Source organism: Myxocyprinus asiaticus, chromosome 21 (genome assembly GCF_019703515.2).
Source record: "Myxocyprinus asiaticus isolate MX2 ecotype Aquarium Trade chromosome 21, UBuf_Myxa_2, whole genome shotgun sequence".
NCBI lineage: Eukaryota > Metazoa > Chordata > Actinopteri > Cypriniformes > Catostomidae > Myxocyprinus > Myxocyprinus asiaticus.
In genome coordinates this window covers 29803638-29824805 of record NC_059364.1, presented here as the reverse complement: position 1 = coordinate 29824805, position 21168 = coordinate 29803638, and the positions used below count along the sequence as shown (strand labels likewise).

Genomic DNA, 21168 nt, shown 5'->3' with positions numbered 1-21168 from the left:
ACCCTTTAAGAACAGATCGGTGACCATTTTTTTGGGTTGTGCCCTACGAGTTGAGATAGGCTGTTCTATAGAATACTGTCATTTATTTGATTTATATGTCAATTGAGAAATCTGTTTGTGGGTCATTGACAAATGAGTTTGTCTGAGATCTTTTAAAAATATAGTTTAAAACACGTGTCAAGAAGTAGAAATGTAATCTTTGTGTCCATGTTGGTTTTTATACATTTGAAAAACATTGATAGCATTTTCTAATATATATATATATATATATAGATATATATTTAATGACTTAAAAAGAACAGTTCACCCAAAAAATGTTAATTCTCTCATCATTTACGCACCTTCATGCCATCCCAGATGTGTATGTCTTTTTTTTCTTCTGCTGAACACAAACAAAGATTTTTAGAAGAGTATCTCAGCTCTGTAGGTCCATATAATGCAAGTGAATGGTAAGCAGACCTTTGAAGCTCCAAAAATCATCAAATAAAGGCAGCATAAAAGTTATCCATAAGACACCAGTGGTTTAATATATGTCTTCTGAAGAGATGCAATCACTTTGGGTGAAAAACAGATCAACATTTCAATTCCTTTTTTTTTTTTTACATTAAATCTCCACTTTCACTTTCGGGTCACCTAAACAAAATTGGCCTTTTCATAAAAAATATCAAAATATCTAATTTTCTAAAAAAAAAAATTAATGACCTTGACACTCAACTCTATGTTTTATCATTTTGTTGTCACATGATAAAAAATGGTTACCTGCATGTTGGTTACACCACCTGACTCTGATTTGGTGGACAAAAGTTTTTTAAATATTAAACATATTTTTAACCAAAATTCTATCACTGATTATTTTTGGTATAGAAATAGTAATGAAAGAGTATTCCAAACTTTTTACATAAACTTTCCTTTTTTCAAGAATTTCAGCTTTTCAGTCTCTAGACAGTTGCACCACTTATACACATATTTGACTTTAAACCCCAGGAAAAATATCAAAATGACTTTGAACTCTTGAACTATTCAGTTAACTGTTTTGTGTGAATGGCATTTTTTAAGTATTTTTGTATCACTTATATAATAGATAAAAAAGACTGTTACATCATTGACCCTTGTAACGCAAATGTAAGAAATTTCAAAGCTGCCCTTAAAAAGTGAAAGCTAATCCAGCTGGATTCATAGCCTAAGAAGAAGCGTTAAAAGTCTCACCATCTGGGCCAGTACACTCCCTTCCCATTAAGAAGCCACATTAAAGAGCAGGTACTGTAATTGTGAGAGCCGGCCAATAGGAGTGCAACCAGCAATACTTTCACTTGTCCAAAGAGAGAGGAAGGCAGAGGGGAAACAGAAAGGAAAAAACTTTCCTAGCACAGTGAATTCATCTTTCAACAGCTTCTAAGGACTGCCAAACAGATGCCAGTACAATTGCTTGTCTTTTTTCCCCTCTTCCCCTGCAATCTAAGTATGGCGCCCATATGGCTGCAGCTGAAGGAAGTGATTGTTAGTATTGCTCACTTTGTCAGTGATTCTGGGCGATGTGGGAGCAATAATGATAATGCGATGTGCAGATGTGTGTTGGGCGCAGACACCAACAGCTCATTGAAGTCGGTGACTCTTCACTTATTCAGTGTCTGTGGCCTGCTGTATCTCAGGCTGGGACAGTGAGTTAGGCCATACACACCCAGCAGATGACGTTTATTTGAAAGGAATCAACAGATGTATTTGTTGGTGGAACTTCACATAATGTACTGTATGTATTCACATGTGTAAATTTAGTTCTACACATTTCCACCAACAGTCTGTGGGTGAAAAATAAACTAGACACAGAGTCATTTAGAATATAGAAATGCAATACAGAAGACACAAAGCAAGGGGAAATCAAGATTTTCTGCCTTGAAAGCAGATTTGTGTAATTTCCAGATGTTAAAATACTTTCCTATCCCAGCTTAATATCCAGAGACATCTATAAGCCTTTCATAGGATGATTCCCCCTAAAAGTGTTAACATGGTGGATCTGTGGCACAGTAACATTGGCTTACCTAATGGTGTGAGTTTAAGGCTGGGACTATCTTGTTTTAAAACCGTCATTATTTTTGCAAATGAAATTTTGTACTCTTCAGCTTTAACAAACTTAAGAGTTGAGGTCATGCTACTGTTATTTGACAAAGTTGGGCAACACATGTTATTCCTGTGGTGTAACTAACTGTAAAGTCTGGCATGTGTCAAAATTTGAATACTGTTTAGTCTGCCAGTAATCTGATACTTAGAAGCGAATCAGTTTAAACAGCTGTAGGAATCAAATCTTTCTGTGAACTTGTGGCACTCGTCACAAATGGCCCATTACCTTACAAACACAGTAGCACGTTTTGCTAAATTACCTGCTACACAACTGTAAAATCCCAGAGCACTGCTAGACTCTGTTTACTGCAGCACAAGCCCTAGTAAATTTCAGCTGTGCACAAGAAAACGTTTTACTGATACGTTCTTGTCTAATGAAATGTAAGCGCAGCGTAGTTCTAGCGGGAAGACTAGCAGCTGTACATCATCGCACCATTAGCTAGGTAACTCCTAGCCAATCACATGTAAGCCAATGCTTTATAAGTCTGCTCACAATCTATCACAATGTTGTTCCAGTTGTGCTAACACGGCAACCTCCACCACCCCACCACCACCATTCGAGTCCCGTCCTGCACGGGGGTAGGCTCCTCGCCCCTGCCTCCTATCTCCAGCAGGATATGATGGTTCCGAGTACAACTTCTTCGGACCGCCAGACGGGGCTTACGCCAAAGAGAGACATTACATTTTCTGTTTTATATTCATCAAATAAATGTCATCTTGAATTTCACTCAAGTCTGCAAGTCTTCCTGATAGAAGTAGATTACCGTACCTGAAAAACAATTGTCGGCAATTTCAGCAATTATGACATGTGTTCCGTATTTCTGTCGGCTTTTTAGAATCAGAACAAGTGATTTCCATTCATGAATGAATCACTCTTTACAATTACAATTCTCTCATCATTTAATCACCCTCATGCCATCCCAGATGTGTATGACTTTCTTTTTTCTGCAGAACACAAACAAAGATTTTTAGAAGAATACTTCAGCTCTGTAGGTCCATACAATGCAATTGAAATGTGTCCAGAAATATGAAAGTCCAAAAATCACATAAAGACAGCATAAAAGTAATCCATAACATTCCAGTTGTTTAATCCATGTCTTCAGATGTGATATGGTAAGTGTGTGTGTGAGAAACAAATCAATATTTAAGTATTTTTTTCTTAACAATTTTCTCCCTGCCCAGTAGGTAGTGATATGCACGAAGAATGCGAATTGCCAAAAACAAAAGAAGAAGAATGTGAAAGTTATAGAGAAAGTGGTGATATATAGTAAAACAATTTATCTGTTTCTTACCGACACCTATCATATTGCTTCTAAATATATTAATTTAACCACTGTAGTTGTATGGATTACGTTTATGCTACTTTTTTGGACCTTAAAAGTTATGGCCACCATTTTTATTTGCATTTCTTCTAAAAATCTTTGTTTGTGTTCACCAGAAGAAAGTCATGCACATCTGGGATGGCATGATAGTGAGTGAATAATTAGAGATTTTAATTTTGGGTGACCTATCTCTTTAAATATTAATTTCATTAACAGTTTTTTTGGATGTGTACACTGGAGTACCATGTAAATACTATGGTACATGAATAAGGTAATAATTTAATACCATGGTACTTCCATGATAAAAATGTAAAAATGCTTCTCCCTCTGTGCTGTTTTTGAAATAAATAGATAAATAAAAATGACTCCCAGGGGAACATGTCCCTAGACCCCCTTAGATAATAAGAATAAACCTTTGTTTTTATATCATGGGGGACCTGTGCCCCAGTACTGCTAAAAGACTAGACATGCCCCTAATAAAATCTGAAACTTGTGTCATAATTTAAAACAAATTTTGTCAGCCAGTAATCTGATACTCAGAACCCAATCACTTTAAACTTATTCATAGAAATCAGACCATTCGTGGAGCTTGTGGCCCTCATCACAAATTCCCCATACTCTGCAAACACAATAGCACGTTTTCAAAAATACCTGTGAAATAAACTTAAATAATCAGGAGGCCTTTTGGAGGACACATCAATGTTAAAAGTACCAGTACCACATCCATCCTCCTTCAGGATTTCTTTTCAGCTCCCTGCCAAGGTTGCTGTGCGCGTGCGGTGGTGGATAATGCAGCATTGTGAGAGGGAATGTGGCACGTTGGCTGTGCCAGGTCCCACAGGCTGAGCCCACGTTCTCTCTCCCTAACCCAGTTCAGAATGTGCGCATTAATCCTGCGAGTCGGCCTCGGGCCACTCTGAGTTGCTGCAGGTTGGTGGAGGTGACAGATGGGGCCTGCGCTGCCGGACCTTGCAGTGAGCAGAGAGGTTAGCAACTCAGGCTGAGATGACAACACTCCTCATTGTACACAAACTAGCTACTGACAGAAAATGGTTCAAAGGTTACGTGGCATAAGATAACTAAGGCTGTATAGAGGATATTTTTTATTTCTTTGGGGTATTTTGGTCTTTTTATCATATAGTAGTTATTCATATTTATAAAAAAAATATACACACTTGATTAATCATTGTTTTTAAGGAATAGTTCACCTAAAAATGAAAATTCTGTCATCATTTACTCACCATCATGTTGTTCCAAACCCATATGACTTTTCTTCTCCTGTTGAACACAAAAGGTGAGTTTTTGAAGTATATCCTTCCCACTCTTTTAAATAGAATGTATAAAGTAAATGAAGACTGGGGCAGTCAAGATCCAAAATGACACCAAAAAGCAAAAAAGTGGTAAATATAACTTATATAGTCCATATAAATTATATATTCCATTATATTGGAATACTCAGTACACATATACACTACCGTCCAAAAGTTTTGAAACACTTACTCATTCTTTATTTTATATATATATATATATATATATATATATATTTTTTTTTTTTTTTCACATTTTAGAATAATAGTAAAGTCATCAAAACTATGGAATAACATAAATGGAACTATGGGAATTATGTTGTGACTAAACAAAATCCAAAATAAATCAAAACTGTGTTCTATTTTAGCATCTTCAAAGTAGTCACCCTTTGCCTAGAATTTACAGAAATGTACTCTTGACATTTTCTCAACCAACTTCTTGAGGTATCACCCTGGGATGTTTTTTAAACAGTATTGAAGGAGTTCCCATCTATGTTGGGCACTTATTGGCTGCTTTTCTTTATTATTTGGTCCAAGTCATCAATTTCAAAAACTTTTTATTTATTTATTACATTTTAGATTTATAATGAAATAAATTAATATGGTGGCACAATTATATTTTTGTCTACAAAACTAATTTCAAACATTTAAGCATACGCCTTCAGATCAAAAGGTTTTTATGATCATGAGAAACATTTCGGTCAAGTGTTTCAAAACTTTTGACCGATAGTGTATTCCAAGTGTTCTCAAGTTTTGTGTGAGGAACAGGCCTAAAAATAACATAATTTTTGTGGGTGAACTACACTGTAAAAGTGGTAACTAGCAATTGTTACCATAAATGGATAGTTTACCCCAAAACAAAAATTCTCTCATCATTTACTCACCCTCATGCCATGCAAGATATGTATGACTTTCTTTCTTCTGAAGAACACAAACAAAGATTTTTAGAAGAATATTTCAGCTCTTTAGGTCCATACAATGCAAGTGAATGGTGACCAGACCTTTCAAGCTCCAAAAAGCACATAAAGGCAGCATCAAAGTAATCTATTAGACTCCAGTGGTTAAATCCATGTCTTTAGAAGCGTTTTGATAAGTGTGGGTGAGAAAGTGATCAATTTTTAAGTCCTTTTTTCCTATACATTCTCCTCATTGCCCAGCAGGTGGCAATATGCATGAAGAATGCAAATAGCCAAAAACATGATGAGAGAATTATCATTTTTGGGTGAACTATTCCTTTAAGCAGATAGCTCTGCCTGATCTAACTGTTAAAAGTAAGCCATATCCCTTAAAACCCTTAAATAAGTTTTATTGGTGTAACCTTGTGTATTCAGGCTGATCCAGTCATGTTCAATAATATTTTTGACTCAAATCAAACCAGCTAATTTAGATGTTACCACATAAGCACATTTTTCCCTCCAGTGTATTCCTTTGAAATAGCCAGAGGGGTTGCAAGTAAACAAAATGTATTATATTTACTATAGTTTTTCTTTGACCATGTGTATTCATTTTATTATAAGGATGTTTCTATGAGTGCAGATATGATGAGTTCTGTACTGGCATTGCCATAGAGTATATCTGAGATATCCGAAGGTGTGCTATTCTGCTGTAACAGCATGTGTGTTCTCTGTGAAGAGTTTCAGCCACATGTGTAAATATACTGTGAGCCCTGCTGAGTCACACATTTGTGGTAGACAGGTGTGGGGTCTCCTTAGAGATGGCTATTGCAGGAACTGTGTCACAGAACACTATGGACAAGGCTTTATTACTGAACATACACACACACAACCACACACACTGAAAAGTGTCATCTTAGGGGTCCCACAGATCGTGTGTGTGTCAAGCTCACAAGAGCAGTGTCGACCATGTGTGAAGCATGACCTATTCATATTCTTTTGGAAAGTGAGGGCACCTCTGCTGACATCTCTTATTACTCATTCAAACTGCAAATTCATTCTGCTCATCAGTCACATTAACTTTTTATTTATTTATTAAAAGCCATTATTTACCCCCTGGAATTGATTATTAGTGGCATTTTTACCTATATGAAGAATGCAAAATACATCAACTGAATCAATTAACTGAAAAAAATCTGAACAATTATGGCTGTTAATGTTAAAATTGAACCATCATCAAATAAAAAAAGCAAACTGCTGTTTGATTGTATGTTTATTAATGTTAATGAAAGGAGATTTCTATCAAAACATGCAACAAGTAACCCAAATGTAATCAGATAAGATTACCTAAAAGGTGTGATTTAAAAGATTATGTTACTGATTACAATTTTAGTTGTGTAAAATTACATTTTACACAGATTACATTTCAGAAATACCCAACACTGTTGGCCGGTCCCTATGTTGGATTATATTGTACACCTCTCTACTATATACTGTCATATTCAATTTAAAAAAAAAAAAACTGTTTCAAGGTTTAGAGCTGTTGGGGATGTTTTCTTCACATTTAGTAATTGAAAAGATGATTTTAGCTTTATTTCTTAATAAATAAACACTTCATATTGTTTACACTTTCAACAACACCCGCATCTGAGACAGCAAATACTGATATTTGACAGCTACAGGTCACTGCAATAAACTCATAACTAGATAAGCCTAGAATCGAATATTATAAAATATATAAAATATTAGATAACATATTAAAAAAGAAGAGGCATTTTTAGCCCCAAATTTAAATATCTGGGGCATTTTTGAAGAACGCACTGTCCATTGACCTGTTAGTTAAACTTGATAACTCTTCTGAATTGGGTACCAATGAACTTTGCACAAAAAAAGAAGGTATTATTTAACAAGATATGGACACCATATTGTAGGTTTATAAACAGTGCCAGTTTGACCTCATAAGGTCACAGTGGTGAATTCTGGAAAAGTGCTGACTCGCTGCTGACTAAATCCTGCCAAGACACCCATATCGATATCCCATACCCTGCTGCCCACTTATCTACAGTGGGCAGAAGTGATACCAACAGCTGGTTCACAGAAAAAGAGACAGCCGACCAAACGTGCCACATCAAGGGTTTGCCATGCGTCCAATATGATGTGCTGAATGGCTGTATGGCTGGGAAATACTTCAATCATTTTATTAACCATGGTATAGGTGCAGAAAGGAATCCTATCTCCAGTCCAGTCTTAAAACATTTATTTTCAATATAATATCTAATGAAGTCTCGTATTACACTGGCCAATATAAGTAAGGCATAATGTACAGTTAGCCAGTCATTATCAGCTAATAATCATTGTCTGAAGGGGTTTTGTGATAATGACCAGAAGATTGTACATTATGTCACTTATTACACTGTTACTTACCGAATAAATAGACATGAAATATTGATTGAGTTGAAATTATTTTATTATGCAAGAAAAAAAAAGAGACTGCAGAGTGATGTGCAAGACATGAAACTAGTATAGCTTCTATGCTGGAAATCAGTTTCCTGCGGCAATGGTCAATTATACATTATAAAGTGGTCATTACACAGAAATATTTGACCGCAGAATGCAGCAATTAACCAATCAGTTTCAGAAAGCCATGTAAAAATTTATGTTAACAGAAAATGATATCATTAGGTTTAATATAAGTTTTTTTATTATATAAAAATATATGATCTAACTATATAAAAATGTAAGGCTTAGAATATTCACTATAAATTTATTACACAGAAAACCAATGATCTTCTGTCAGAAAAATAGTGAAGTGAAGGAGTTTCTGTTCATACTTTTTAGGAAACTGCTACAATCTCTTCACTTACATTCCAGTACCATTAAAGGCTTTAATTTGATTTCTGTAATTGTGTGCAAGACACTAGACTCATGTGCTAGATATGTGCTTCATGTGATATCATATAAATTAACTGGCTTGATTCACATCAAAAGCATTATTTAACATCACTAAATCAACCTGAATACATTAGGCTATACACCAACAAAACCAATTTTAATTTACATCATGTAGAAATCCTAAAAGGGATATTCCAGGTGCAATACAAGTTAAGCTCAGTCAACAGCATTTGTGGCATAATGTTGATTACCACAAAAAATAATTTTGACTCATCCGTCCTTTTATTTAAAAAAAGCAAAGATCGAGGTTACAGTGAGGCACTTACAATGGAAGTGAATGGGGCAAAATATTGGAGGGTTTAAAGGCAGAAATGTGAAGCTTATAATTTGATAAAAGCACTTACATTAATTCTTCTGTTAAACTTGTGTATTATTTGAGCTGTAAAGTTGTTTAAATAGTCATTTTAGGATTTGTTGACATTACATCGTCATGACAACGAAGTTGTAAAAATGGCTATAACTTTACACAGAAAAGGTTATTTAGTGATTTTATCAAAATAAAATCATTTTAACACATATTGTTTATGTCTTGTGGCTATACTTTTGAAACAGTGAGTATTTTAATATTTACAGATTGACCCCATTTACTTCTAGTGTAAGTGCCTCGAAACCCAGAATTTATTAATTTGTTTTAAAGAAAAGGATGGGCAATCAATATTATGCCTCAAATGCTGTCGATTAAGCTTAACTGGAATTTTCAATACAACTTTTTACATAGTAAGAAAGTTTAAAAAATTTTGTGTAGTGTACCTTATTTGTGCTTCATTTTTACTGATCTGTCTCCTTTATCATCTCACCCACCACTCAATCCAGACAGCCCCCCCAGAATACAAAAAAAAAAAAATTGTGTTTTAATCTCTGCACAAGTGAGCTCCACAGACCCCCAGAGTGTGCTTATGTGCTGGCTGGAGTGGAGAACCTTGTTCTGCACCCCTCGCGTTCTTACAAACAGCACCACATACTAAAGACACACAGACAACTATAAACACTCATACATTTAAGTTAGAGTTGCATCTTCTTTTGTTGGGGGACGCAGGGTGCACGGCGTACCCCTCCCTAAATAAAAAAAATTCCCCCATACAGACAGGCTGCAGGACCACTGCATTGTCTGAAGGGCAGAGACAGGCTGCTTGTTGCTTGCCTTCTGTCTGCGAGCGCAGGACGCTTGACAATGGCTGCCTTTTAAACTAAAGCAGACAACTGAAAAAGAGACTACGTCCTCCTTCCTGCCTGCTTTTCTCACCTTTTATCTGCTCAGCCCTTGTACATTTTTTGCCCTTTTTTTCCTTTCCTTTTTCCTTTCTCTTATGTAGGACTTGACGCTCCTTTCATTCCTTCAAAATCTTTACATTTTAATTTTCAACACTTTTTGGCTTATATTACAGTATGCTGTGGAGGCGAATCATTAAGTTTAGAGCGAATTTTCTTGAAGGAAATCATAGTGTGTACGAGTCTAAATGAAATATTTTACTAAATATTAATATTGAGAGTATACACTGTAAAAAATTTGCTTTTTGCGGTAACATCTAAATGAACTGTTTTTTTTTTTCAAGTAAAATATATATTCTTTAACGTCACTAAATCAACCTGAATACATTAGTTTACACCAACAAAAATAATTTTAATGGCTAGATCCGACAGAAATAGCTCCTTAAGGTATTTGGCAATTGCTGGTTACCACATTTACAATGTATGAAACAATATAATGCTTGATTATGTTTACCAATGTTTATAGTCATTAATTCATAAGATGACATAATGGCATAGATTGCTTACCTATCTGGTTTACCTCTTTTAGTTTAGCATGAAGTGTAAGTTAGTTGTGGCTTACTTGTATGTATGGAACGGACACCGCTTGCTTGTCTATATCAATTTAATTTTCATTATTACTTCTAAAGGGTTAGTTTTCACCAAAACCTGAAAATACTGTCATCCTTTACTCACCGTCATGTTGTTCCAAACTGACTTTTGTGGAAAACAAGAGAAGAAATTTAGAAGAATGTTAATGCTGCTCTTTTTTCCATATCCAGTCAAAGTGAATTATGACTGAGGATAACATTCTGCCTAACATCTTTTATGTTCCACAGAAGAAAGAACATCATACAGGTTTGGAACACAAAAACAAATGTATGAAACGCATCTGCAGCAATTCCTCTTCGAAAGCCACTACATGGTGCAAGCAAAGGCCATACGAGCATAAATAGTCCTCTTACTGTCTGTGCCCTAATCTTCATTATATTTTGAGCTGGTCACAGAGTATATGGTGACGCACTCCATAGCTTGGGCAGAATCAGTCATACCTCAGTGCAACGGCTGCCCTGTTGTGCCATATATGCTGCGCTCCCCCAGTAGGCTGGCATGCAGCTCCCTCTAACTTCTGTGGTGGAGCTACATATAGAAGGCCAAGCTTGTAATACACTCATCCTGTGAAGCCCACTACCCTTCGGCACAGCCAAATGTTTCCACAGCTGCCCCTTTTGTCTTTGCTCCTTGAGTAAACAGACAGATAGAAATTAATGACCTAAATTCATAATAAAAAAGAAAGAAAAGCATTAAGCCCTAACAAAACCTAAAATGTTCTGTCTTGCCAGATGTTAGGAACATACAAAATGTAAACGTATCCACCAATTAAATTTAAGCTCTCATGAAGTTAATTAAATGATCATTGAAAGAGCTCTACAAGTGCAAGACTATCTAGAAATAATCTTACTCAATAGAACAATAAGACACTCATCTATTCAGACAATAATATAACAGCAATGCACACCCACCGGAAAGGGGTTCATAAAACCAAAAAGCATTCAAAAACTAAATGCAATCTTGCACCAATTAGGAGGAGGTGGTGTGTGTGTGTGTGTGTGTGTGTGAGAGAGAGAGAGAGAGAGAGAGAGAGAGTGGGGAGGGGGCATTACAGCACAAGACCATCTGTGACTGTGGCCTGTTGAGTAATGCTCGCCGATTTAAAAGTGGTCAGCCTTTAGTGCATCTGTAGGCCAGGTTTGCCGAACAGCGAGACATTAGATAAAGCTGATTTGTTTGCTGGAAAACTGTACTTGAGGAGCTTTGGACGCAGGCTGTGTGTGTGTGCAGGGAAGGAGGGAGGCAGGGGGAGGGGCTGGTCTTCGACAAGCTGCTGCACATTTTCCCAGGTCCAACCCACGCCTTTGCTGGTGCACCAGCCAGACATTAAAGCAGAATATACACAAGCCATGTAAGATTGCGTACACACACTCATCCGGACAGTATACTCAGTGCATGTGGTTCACAGACCACACGCGCTGGAAATTTTTTTCCCACCCACTCAAATATCTACAGTAAATAAGATTATTTAACTGAAGGCAAATACAAACAGTCTCACCAATCTGTAAATCATCATGTCTTTGGCAATTTTGACAGAAGTTTTGACAGAAAAATGGCACAGCTCAGATATGAAGGTTCTTATAATTTATTGCAGTTTGCACACAATTTAAAAATTTCACCAACAGCACACCAAAAAGTACAAAACTAAACAGCCTCATAATTTACTTCCCTTGAAAAAATGAAACATACTATGATTGTCAAAGCTAAATGTCTAAATTCATAAAAAGAACAATGTCAACATAGCAAAAAATCTCAGAAGTGAAGCAATTACATGTGAAGACAAATCTTCTTTTTGAAACAGCAATTGTCCTTGAATTTAACAGATATTTTTTCTTCAATTCTATTCTCTCCCGTTCCCTACTCATCCACTACATTTGAATTGTTCTTCACACTGGGGTTCCCGGGTTTCAAGTAAACTAAAGGGGTGTCTAATTTATGGATATGCTTCATAGGCCATTTCACAGCTTAATTTCCATTGAAGAAAAGTCAAAGAAAAACATCCAGTTTTCCAGCGTTTCCAGTTTTCACCCTCTGAGTAGAAGTAAGCTGATAACAGTAGTTAAAGGGGGTCAAGTACAATAGTAGAAGCCAACATACAACATAAAGAAAAAGAAAAGCATAGAAAACAAATCAACCCCACAGTTGATATTTTTTTCTGTCACATTTTAGAGTGCAAAAGGTAAAAGTACCACCGTGCAAAATGCCATTAGGAGCGTGCGCTGTTGGCAAAGCTCAACCTTTTCACAAGCAGTTGCACCAGCCAAATACATGGTAGGCGAGTTCCTGAGGCCTTTGTAGGCCCATGTGCAGCACACTTCTGCGCTCCCCAAAACATGTGCGGAGCCCACGGTCCTCTTTTACTAAAGTAGTTTAAGCATTCCAGCACTATGTGAGTGACTCTTCTATGACTACAGCGCTAGCCCATATATTTATCCTTTATCTTGGCTTTTTATTTCTAAATTTGACATTGACAGTGTTCTTATTTATTTTTTTGTGAAACAACAAAAAAATAGAAATTTCACATTCTTAAAATAAAATAAAAGAAACCTTAATATAATTTTGCAAATGAAATGATTTTAAAGAAAGAAAAAAAAAACATTTTCAAAATCAATCATTTTATATACGATAACCATTTAACTCTTTAACAATCAAGTTTTTTGTTTTTTTAAAATGTAACAATGTTATTTCAGTAATTCAATTAGGTTTATAATTAGTCTTATCAATTACTTAAAGGCCTCTTTTGCACAATATTTTAATTTCATTAAGCTTCGAAGGTGCCACCAACCTTGCCAAACACGTTCTACCCAGAAAGAAAGTCCACTTATGCATTGAACACATACACACGCACACACAAACCACTCAGAACAGAGTGTGTCGAGCTTTATGCTGTTTAAAGATCCTTCAGCTTTCTCCATATAGATGTGCGCTGATGAGGACACCCATAAAGAGCTGTACCATCAGCCATGCAAAAGTGTCTACATGGCATTCGAATCTGAAGCAAGTGCCAATTGAAAGATAAATAAATAAATTACAAACAGAGCCGACATGATTCAAATGACAACAGCCAGTAAATGGGACATTCTGAGATAGACAGCAGTTGAAGACCTGGCACTGGGAAGAGCAGCGTGTGAGGAAACGCTAGCAGGGGCCACGCTAGCTTTCTAAACAATAACTATAGCAATTCAGCCTTTGCTGACACCTGGCCCCTCATTCACCTCTGCATCCTACAGTGAGCATAAACTGATTCACTTTGTGTGTGTAGATACTGCAGCCTAACATCAGTGCATTTCCACAATCTTCACAGCCCAGAATAATCACATCTTCCCAGAACCCCAAATTAATTCTCTAATGATCAGGAGTAAAATCAAATCTACCGAGGAATCAAATTAAGTCATTAATTCATTAAAAAATACACTCTCTGATGCAAAACAACAACGAAAAATTAAGCAATTAAAAATAAAATTCATGCAATTTCTACAGCGGTAATATTAAAGGTATTTTTCTTTTAACAGACAGGTGCCCTGACTGTAATGAATCATTCAATTACAGCGTACAGCAATACAGCAAGTCACATCTTTTTCAATATACAGGTCAGACATCATGCAACAACAGATTCCATTTTAAAAAACGAAAAAATCTTAAAACACTACAGAAATCTCTAGAATGCAGCCAATGTGAAAAACAACCTCAGTAGCAAACAAGTAATGGGGAGAGACGGCAACTAAAAACCAAAAATGACATCAAATGATATTAAGAAAGGATAAATGCAGTTAAACTGATATGAAAAAGGAGGCTATACATTGCATGAGTGCCTTTTTTGTCATCCATCAGTCAAGTTTTCTATAACAAGTGAAAAATGTACAAGAGCATAGGTAATGCGAGCTTAGAGCTTCTGTTGCAGACTTCCTTGTGGGAATTAAAGGACTGACCTGCTCACACACCGTGTGTATGTGTGTGTGCAAGCACATGAATACGTATGCACGCATAACCAGTCAGGTGTGATATTTGCAAATTATAGTAGTGCACTATATATACACACATACTCAAACATGAGCTGAATGTGTACAGGTAAATATATGACCATAGTACCCGTTTAGTGTGTCCTTAAGTTTTAAACTCCTCTATCTATTACCTGAAATCTTCACATGCTTTTCATGGCAGATGTTCCTTGAAAATTTAGGAGTGTATAGAAATGTACTGTAAATTATATACAGTTTAAATCCCAATGCGTTACTGAGACCAGCACCCATGTTTTATAAAAATCTCAACCAAAAAAAAAACCTTAAGAGACCAGAAAATATATTAAAAGAAAATCAGTAGTAACATTTTCATGTGCTAGTAAAGTGCAATTCCACAAGATTTGCAATGTACATACAAGAAAAATGACTGATTTAGACGCTTCTGCCATCATTCTGCCCCACTCTTACCTCTCTGCCCCCACCCACAAAATGCCACTCAGATCTTTCTTATTAATTTAACAAGCAGTTCAAACAGCCTGCCATTATATGAGTCTTCATTTCCAGAGTTCTTGAGAACTATCTTCCAGTGCCCAGTCTCTGACAGTGGGCAGATTGAGTGTCTCACTCTTCACTGAAAGCGAGTTGACAAGTTCGCAGTGAAATTTGCGAATGTGTCGGTAAAGGTCCCCTGACTGCGTGAAGCGCCTCTCGCACCACTTACAGGCGTGTGGCTTCTCACGCGTGTGCACGACGGCGTGTCGGCTCAGGTTGTGCGAGTACTGGAAGCTCTTGCCGCAAGTGGTGCAAGTGTAGGGCTTCTCGCCTGAGTGTGTTCGCTCGTGGCGCTTTAACGTGTACATGCAGGAGAAGGTTTTGCCACAGATAGAGCAGGTGGGAACATTGACGTCACCGGCCGGCTTGGCCCGTACGCCTTCCTGCTCACGAAAATGTGTGCTAAGGTGGATCTGCAGGATGTGGGGGCTGGGAAAGACCTTGTTGCATAAGGGGCACATAAAGATCTGAGTATGTGGGGCCCCCAGCATGCTGGAGACATAAGGCAAGAGGGAATTCTCAACCCCCGCAGCCTCCTGCACCCGCTCGCTGTCTCCTCCTAGGACATCCGGGTCTTCGTCGCCTCCTTTGTCCTCCCGCTCGCTTGCTAGCGAGGCCTCGCGCAAGGCGGAGAGGTGAGCCTCAAGGCCCAGTCTGCGTTGTGCTATGAGGCTGATGTGGGTTCCGTTGGTGCTAGGTGGCTCCTTCACACCGCTGTGCTCCATATCGTAGACTCCACTTACAAGTTCGTCATCCTCCGAGCCCGTGTCCTTCTCCACCTTTACCCGGACAAGGGTACTCTGAAGACTATCTGGGGTCACTGAGCTGCAGAAGTAAGGGTTACCAGGCATGGTCTCCCCAGGACCTCCGCCCAGGCTAGACTTCACAGAAAGGTCCAGCACACAATCTGCGTCGGCAGAGACTCTCCGAGATGCCGTTGAGCGTCGGGACAAGGAGCCGGTGGAGCTTCTGGGGCTGCCGGTAGGGGATTTGCCAGTGCGAGGCTCTGCCTCCCTGGGGCTAGTCGTGGGAGATGTGGTCCGATCTGAGGGCAGACGCATCCACATGCTGCCCGGCTCCTGAGGGCTGTCCCTCTTGTTCTCCATGTCCTCGTCGTCGCTCTGCAGCAGGTCTGCGGTGGCCGGTCGACCCGTGCTTCCGCCCTCAGAGAAGCTCTCCACCTTGTCCGAGCAGCTGGAAGCATCCTCCTCTCGCTTGGTGCTGTCTGCCTCGGTCGTGGCCTTCTGCTTAAGCTTCTTCTTGCACACCTTGACGATGTCGTACATGTGGAGGTAGCTTGCGGCGGCCAGCACATCCTCCACCGGAAGCGATTTGAACTGGAGCTTTCCTTCGTACATGAACTCAAGCAGTAGAGCGAAGGCTGGGGCCGTGACAATATCGCTGTTCAGATGAACAATGTCCCTTTTGTCTAGCTGGTCCTTGTAAAAGAGATGGAAGTACATGCTGCATGAAGCCAGCACTGCACGATGGGCTCGAAACTGGGCATCACCGACCAGCACAGTGGAGTCACAAAGGAATCCCTGATGCCTCTGCTCGCTCAGACACTGTAGTAAATGTCTGCTGTGATCTGGAAACTCCATGCTGTCTTCATAACCTGCAAAAGACCGCAGATGTTAGAGCGGCTCGGTAGAACAACAATTGTTTTGTCTGCAGCTCTGTGTGGAACTTTTCCCTTTCCCACCCACTCCGTCCCTCTCTCTCTCTTCATGCACACAGACATACTCTCACACTCCAATTCTTTCTCCCTCCCCTCCTTCCACCCCTCTGGGAACACTGGAAACATTTTCACCACAGTCCTAACATAAAATGATTAAAAAAAGCACATTCAAGGAGTATTACATCACAACAAATATTATGTTAATTATCTTTACCTCCCCTGGGCACTTTAATTTGGAATGTTTTATACCAATTTCCAAACTAATTGTTTTAATTTACCATGAAAGCTGGACAATAAATACAAAAATTTAAATGGAAAATATCATTAGTGAAAATTAAATGCAATAAAGGGAATCAGCCGTGTGTATCCCGCTGGAATTATTTAGAGTCTAATGGTGTGATGTAAGAAGCTGAGGTCCTGATTCCACAGATGCCGATGCGAGAGTATCTTTCCTGTTTTTGCACTCTGTGATCCTGGAGCAGTTATTTATAATAACCCACTTTGGCCAGGACACCAAGTATAGGTAACAGACTTACAGGTACACAAACAGCTCACCATCATGGGCACACAGCATAAGTATACTAAGAACCATGATCTCTAAGGTTATGACAGCTAACATCAGTGTGACGTGTGTAATCGGCCAGTCAACAAATAAATGAAAAACTTGTAACCTAAAAATGCAACCAAAAATGTAAAAATTCATATTAAAACAAACTAACTAAAACTTAAAAACAGAGATCAAATAGATCTAAAGAAATATAAAACACACCTGTTACCCGCCGAGATAGTTCCTGTCTAAAAAAATGCACAGGCATCATGTTCAACGAGCGGACTTAAATGAACTCATTTGAATCTTCATTTAAATCTTATTGGAATACCAAGCCAAACTCCCCGCTCCCCCCAAAATAGTATTCAGACCCTCATTAATGAGGGGCTTATGGGGTGACGGGGGGGATAACAAACCTCTCGCCAACCCTCCCCCTTTTTCCCCTCCCAAAATTTTTGGAGAAATTAAACATCCTCCCCAAAGAGGCGGTCCACAGCAGATTTACAATACAATCACTTTAAGTGCCCCGTAGTCCACATCAATCTTAATCCTTAAGATGTCTAAAAATAAAGATTGCAGGACAGCTCACAAGGTAGCAGCGATCAAATTAGGAGACTGAGAGGACAGAGAGGGACGGAGAAGAAGGCTTATGAACATCTGATCCAGCTGACTGAGACCATATGGCAGCTGCTGCCCAGATAAAGAGATTAAGACTAGGAGGAGTGCGATTACAGCTGTCTAGCCAATTCAGGCAGCGCAAATCTGCAAGTTCTAAATTAGTCATTACAAACAGAAAAAAAGGAAAGAGTTGAGCAAAAGCCTGGCAAAGGTAATTTGAAAAAAAAAAAAAAAAAAAAAAATCTATTTAAAAAGTTGCAAAAACATTTACTACACATTACTTGGTCGCTTTAAAAGACTTTTGTTTATATGGATGGAAAATCTTTTTTGCGGCACAAATCTGCCCCAGTCGGAGCACTGTTAAACAATATTTAACAGATTATTAGCATAGACCATAAACTCTTTAAACAATTTTTTACAAATAGGCCTAAACTACCAACACTAGTGTGCCGTCACAACAGAGCAACAATTTGCCATTGAGAATGAAGTAACCGACAAACCAGTAAACAATTCAATAATGAAAAGCTTGCCTGGAAACCTCTTCATGGCAATAAAAAGTGTCACTCATCCCCAGCCTGGTTACGCTACACCAGCACAAAATCCTACACTTCCCATGTCACACAACACACACTTAGCTGAAGGCAGAGGTGCGAAAAGACTTAACGAAAGCCTAGAGAGCTCCCTATTCAAAACACATCCCTGTTGCCCAGACCCCCTGGTACAGTACCTGCAGTACGCATCAACTTGATTAAGTCCACTGTTGTGGTAGTGCCGGCTGTAACTCCCTTCGCAGAATCAATGAAAGGGGTAGAGGGAGGTGGAAAGGAGAAGAGAGAGAGAGAGAGAGAGAGAGAGAGAGAGAGACAGAAAATCAAACTGTGAGGGACAGATGCAAAGTGGAGGAGATGTTGGAGGGGAATGCGATGCCTCCTCCTGCACACAGATCCGCACACACACTAACTCCCAGTCTGTGCGTTAGAAGAAAAGACTGGGGGATGGCAGCCTGTCAGCTGCTCTGACATCATGTTCAGATGGAAATGCTACCTCCAGCTGTGCTCCTTTTAGTGCCATATGCTACTCCTCTACACTCTTGCCACCAGCCTCTCCTTTATACAACTTTGTTTCTCTTTCTCTCCCTTTTAAAAACAGGGAGGAAGGGAACCGTTTTGAGGTGATTCTGTGGAAAACTAGCCAATTCGCACTTTACTTGTAATTTCTCAGCAATGAAGAACTTGGAAATGGGTCTGTCTGAAAGCCGACACTTTTTTTCTAACCTAGTTTCCTGCACAGAGAATTTAAATACCCTCAAGTCGTCGTCCCCCCTTCTTCCAGTAACCATAAACAAAGGCCAGCATTGCACAGTTGCAACTGACAGATCCACGCAGCTGATATTGTTTTCGACTTCTTTATGGTTCACTAGCCGCGCCATTACTGTCATTCATTTTACTAACCCTTTGGACAACTGACAGAGGACAAAAATTAAAGAAATAAGAAACAATGGGAACAATCATACAGGCCTTATACGTACGCTTTAAACAAAAGGCACTGTATTCCGTATTAGGCCAAGTTTGACTTACAAACCACTTTTATTTTTAGAAGTAGGCTATTCCACGTTTAGCCTATCCGTTTTATTTTCAGAAACTTTTTCGTATGAGCTTTTTTTTGTTTTTTTGTTTTTTACAGTTTTCTGTTTACGTTCAGACTCAACCACAACAACAACAAAAAAAGATATATGAGATAAACACGAATCGAGGTATCACAGTCATTAAATAATCTTTTTTTAAAAATAAGGATAAGAAATAAACGTGTATCTAACAGGTAGGAGTAACAACAAAAGAATGAATAGTTTCCTACATCTGTCAGGTATTCCGGAAGCGCACACAAACATGTAAATTGCACCTGGATTCGTTCACTCGCGCGCAGAGACTTTATCGAGAGTTAACGAGAAATGTTCGACCTTAATAAACAGGCTTGCTTATCAATAATATAATATATTTTGTTTCACAAATCCATCGGTCAAAACGAAAAGTGCATGGTTTCAAATTATAACATGTCGAAGTTACTTCTCTTGAAAGACTTATTTGAATAGTGCATAGTAAGCCCTCGACTTCTATCACTTGAACTCATACAACAATAAATAAATAGTTAGATAAAATCAACTCCAGATGTCCACCTCGTCTTCTAGGCAGAAATGATATTATAGCTACACTCGCCGATCCAGCAGGCTACTCCTACACAAACACACACACAGCACTGCCGACGGTCTTTCTCTGGATCCTGACCCAGTACATTCAGAAAAAGCTAGCTTGTGTGGCTAACAAATAAAAAGTAACCATTCAACCAGCGGTGTGACATTTCTGCAGCAGGCCCCGATGATGCCACGGCCAGTAACGCGACATGCTCTCGAGCAACTCATTTTGCGCGTGCAGACAAACAGTCGCTTGAAAAAGATCGTTACTTTCCCCAAAACAATCCACCCCGTGCCTCTAACCCCCCCTTCATCTGCTTAAAGAGGACCTCGTATCAAAAGCACTTACAGACAACAAGGTCCACCGTCTTCCTGCTTCCTCCGTCTAATCCTCTCGGCGAGAAAAATAACTCGATTGACTTTCAACAGCTTTCCATAACAACCTGCAGTGCAGGAAAGACGGAGCAGGCGAGCGGAGAGACGAGAGCTGCGGCAGCCAGATGTTTCCGAGCTGTTGCTACTCAACTCTCCTGTGAAGAGGAAGCGCTTGACTGGCAGCGCGAAAGCCAATGGAAGAGGCGATAAGAAACGCGAAGGCAAATTGGAAGCTGCCGCCGAGGGGGGAAGAGGGAGGGATGTCTCTTTCTCGGCGTAGGTTGACACCAGGCAACAGTGAGAAAGCAGAAAAAAAGGCCGAGCGAACTGGTTCCTCGAGCAGACTGGCGCAGAGCGCTGCGCGAGGGAGTTTGCGCAATGTTACGTGGGTACTGTAGTCACGGGTCGAGCAGCGGTGAAGAACAGGTGCACTGCACTTCCTTCTGCGCGGGCCGCGGCCACACTTGAAGAATGTTGCCATTTTAAAGTATTGTCTGTGGATGAAGCACATTTTATGAATTACGTGTAGGCTAGTCAAAATAAAATTAAAAGAAAAATAGCAAAGCTATAACAATTGCAGTTATGAACAGACAATGGAATATTTGCGCTTTTGTGAACAAACAATAATAACAACAACTATAATACGTTTATAATAAACAATACATTATTACTATTGTTAATAATAATAATATATTTATTATTATTATTATTATTATTATTATTATTATTATTATTATTATTATTATTAAGCAGGCTAAAGATGTCCAAATGGTTTACTGAAATGCTGCCAAGGTGTTTCCTT

General features: G+C 38.8%; 1 protein-coding gene across 6 annotated transcripts; it reads right to left on the bottom strand.

Moving 5' to 3' along the window:
* Window positions 1-524: 524 nt before the first annotated feature.
* LOC127411770 (zinc finger and BTB domain-containing protein 18-like) lies at window positions 525-20720 on the bottom strand. Of its 6 annotated transcripts, XR_007892343.1 has the most exons (4): window positions 20341-20720; window positions 10890-11078; window positions 4679-4715; window positions 525-4405 (listed from the first exon to the last, which is right to left on the bottom strand). XR_007892343.1 is itself a non-coding variant. In XM_051647510.1 (3 exons), exons 2-3 carry the CDS (start codon window positions 18541-18543, stop codon window positions 14963-14965), a joined length of 1626 nt encoding a protein of 541 aa, XP_051503470.1. In that variant the 5' UTR covers window positions 18544-18588; window positions 20341-20678; the 3' UTR covers window positions 12019-14962. The 6 variants fall into 6 exon arrangements, 4 of the variants coding, with proteins under 4 accessions (XP_051503470.1, XP_051503471.1, XP_051503469.1 ...); XM_051647510.1 differs by lacking the exons at window positions 525-4405; window positions 4679-4715; window positions 10890-11078 and adding exons at window positions 12019-16575; window positions 18531-18588 and having other exon boundaries at window positions 20341-20678; XR_007892342.1 differs by lacking the exons at window positions 525-4405; window positions 4679-4715 and having other exon boundaries at window positions 8032-11078.
* Between the last annotated feature and the right edge of the window lie 448 nt (window positions 20721-21168).

Excerpts from the sequence above, each read along its gene's own strand:
- LOC127411770 (XM_051647508.1), bottom strand. The coding sequence starts at position 17,456 with ATGATGCCTGTGCATTTTTTTAGACAGGAACTATCTCGGCGGGTAACA. Across the intron at positions 16,576-17,407 it reads ACTATCTCGGCGGGTAACAG|GTTATGAAGACAGCATGGAG; the intron begins GTGTGTTTTATA and ends GGTCTTTTGCAG.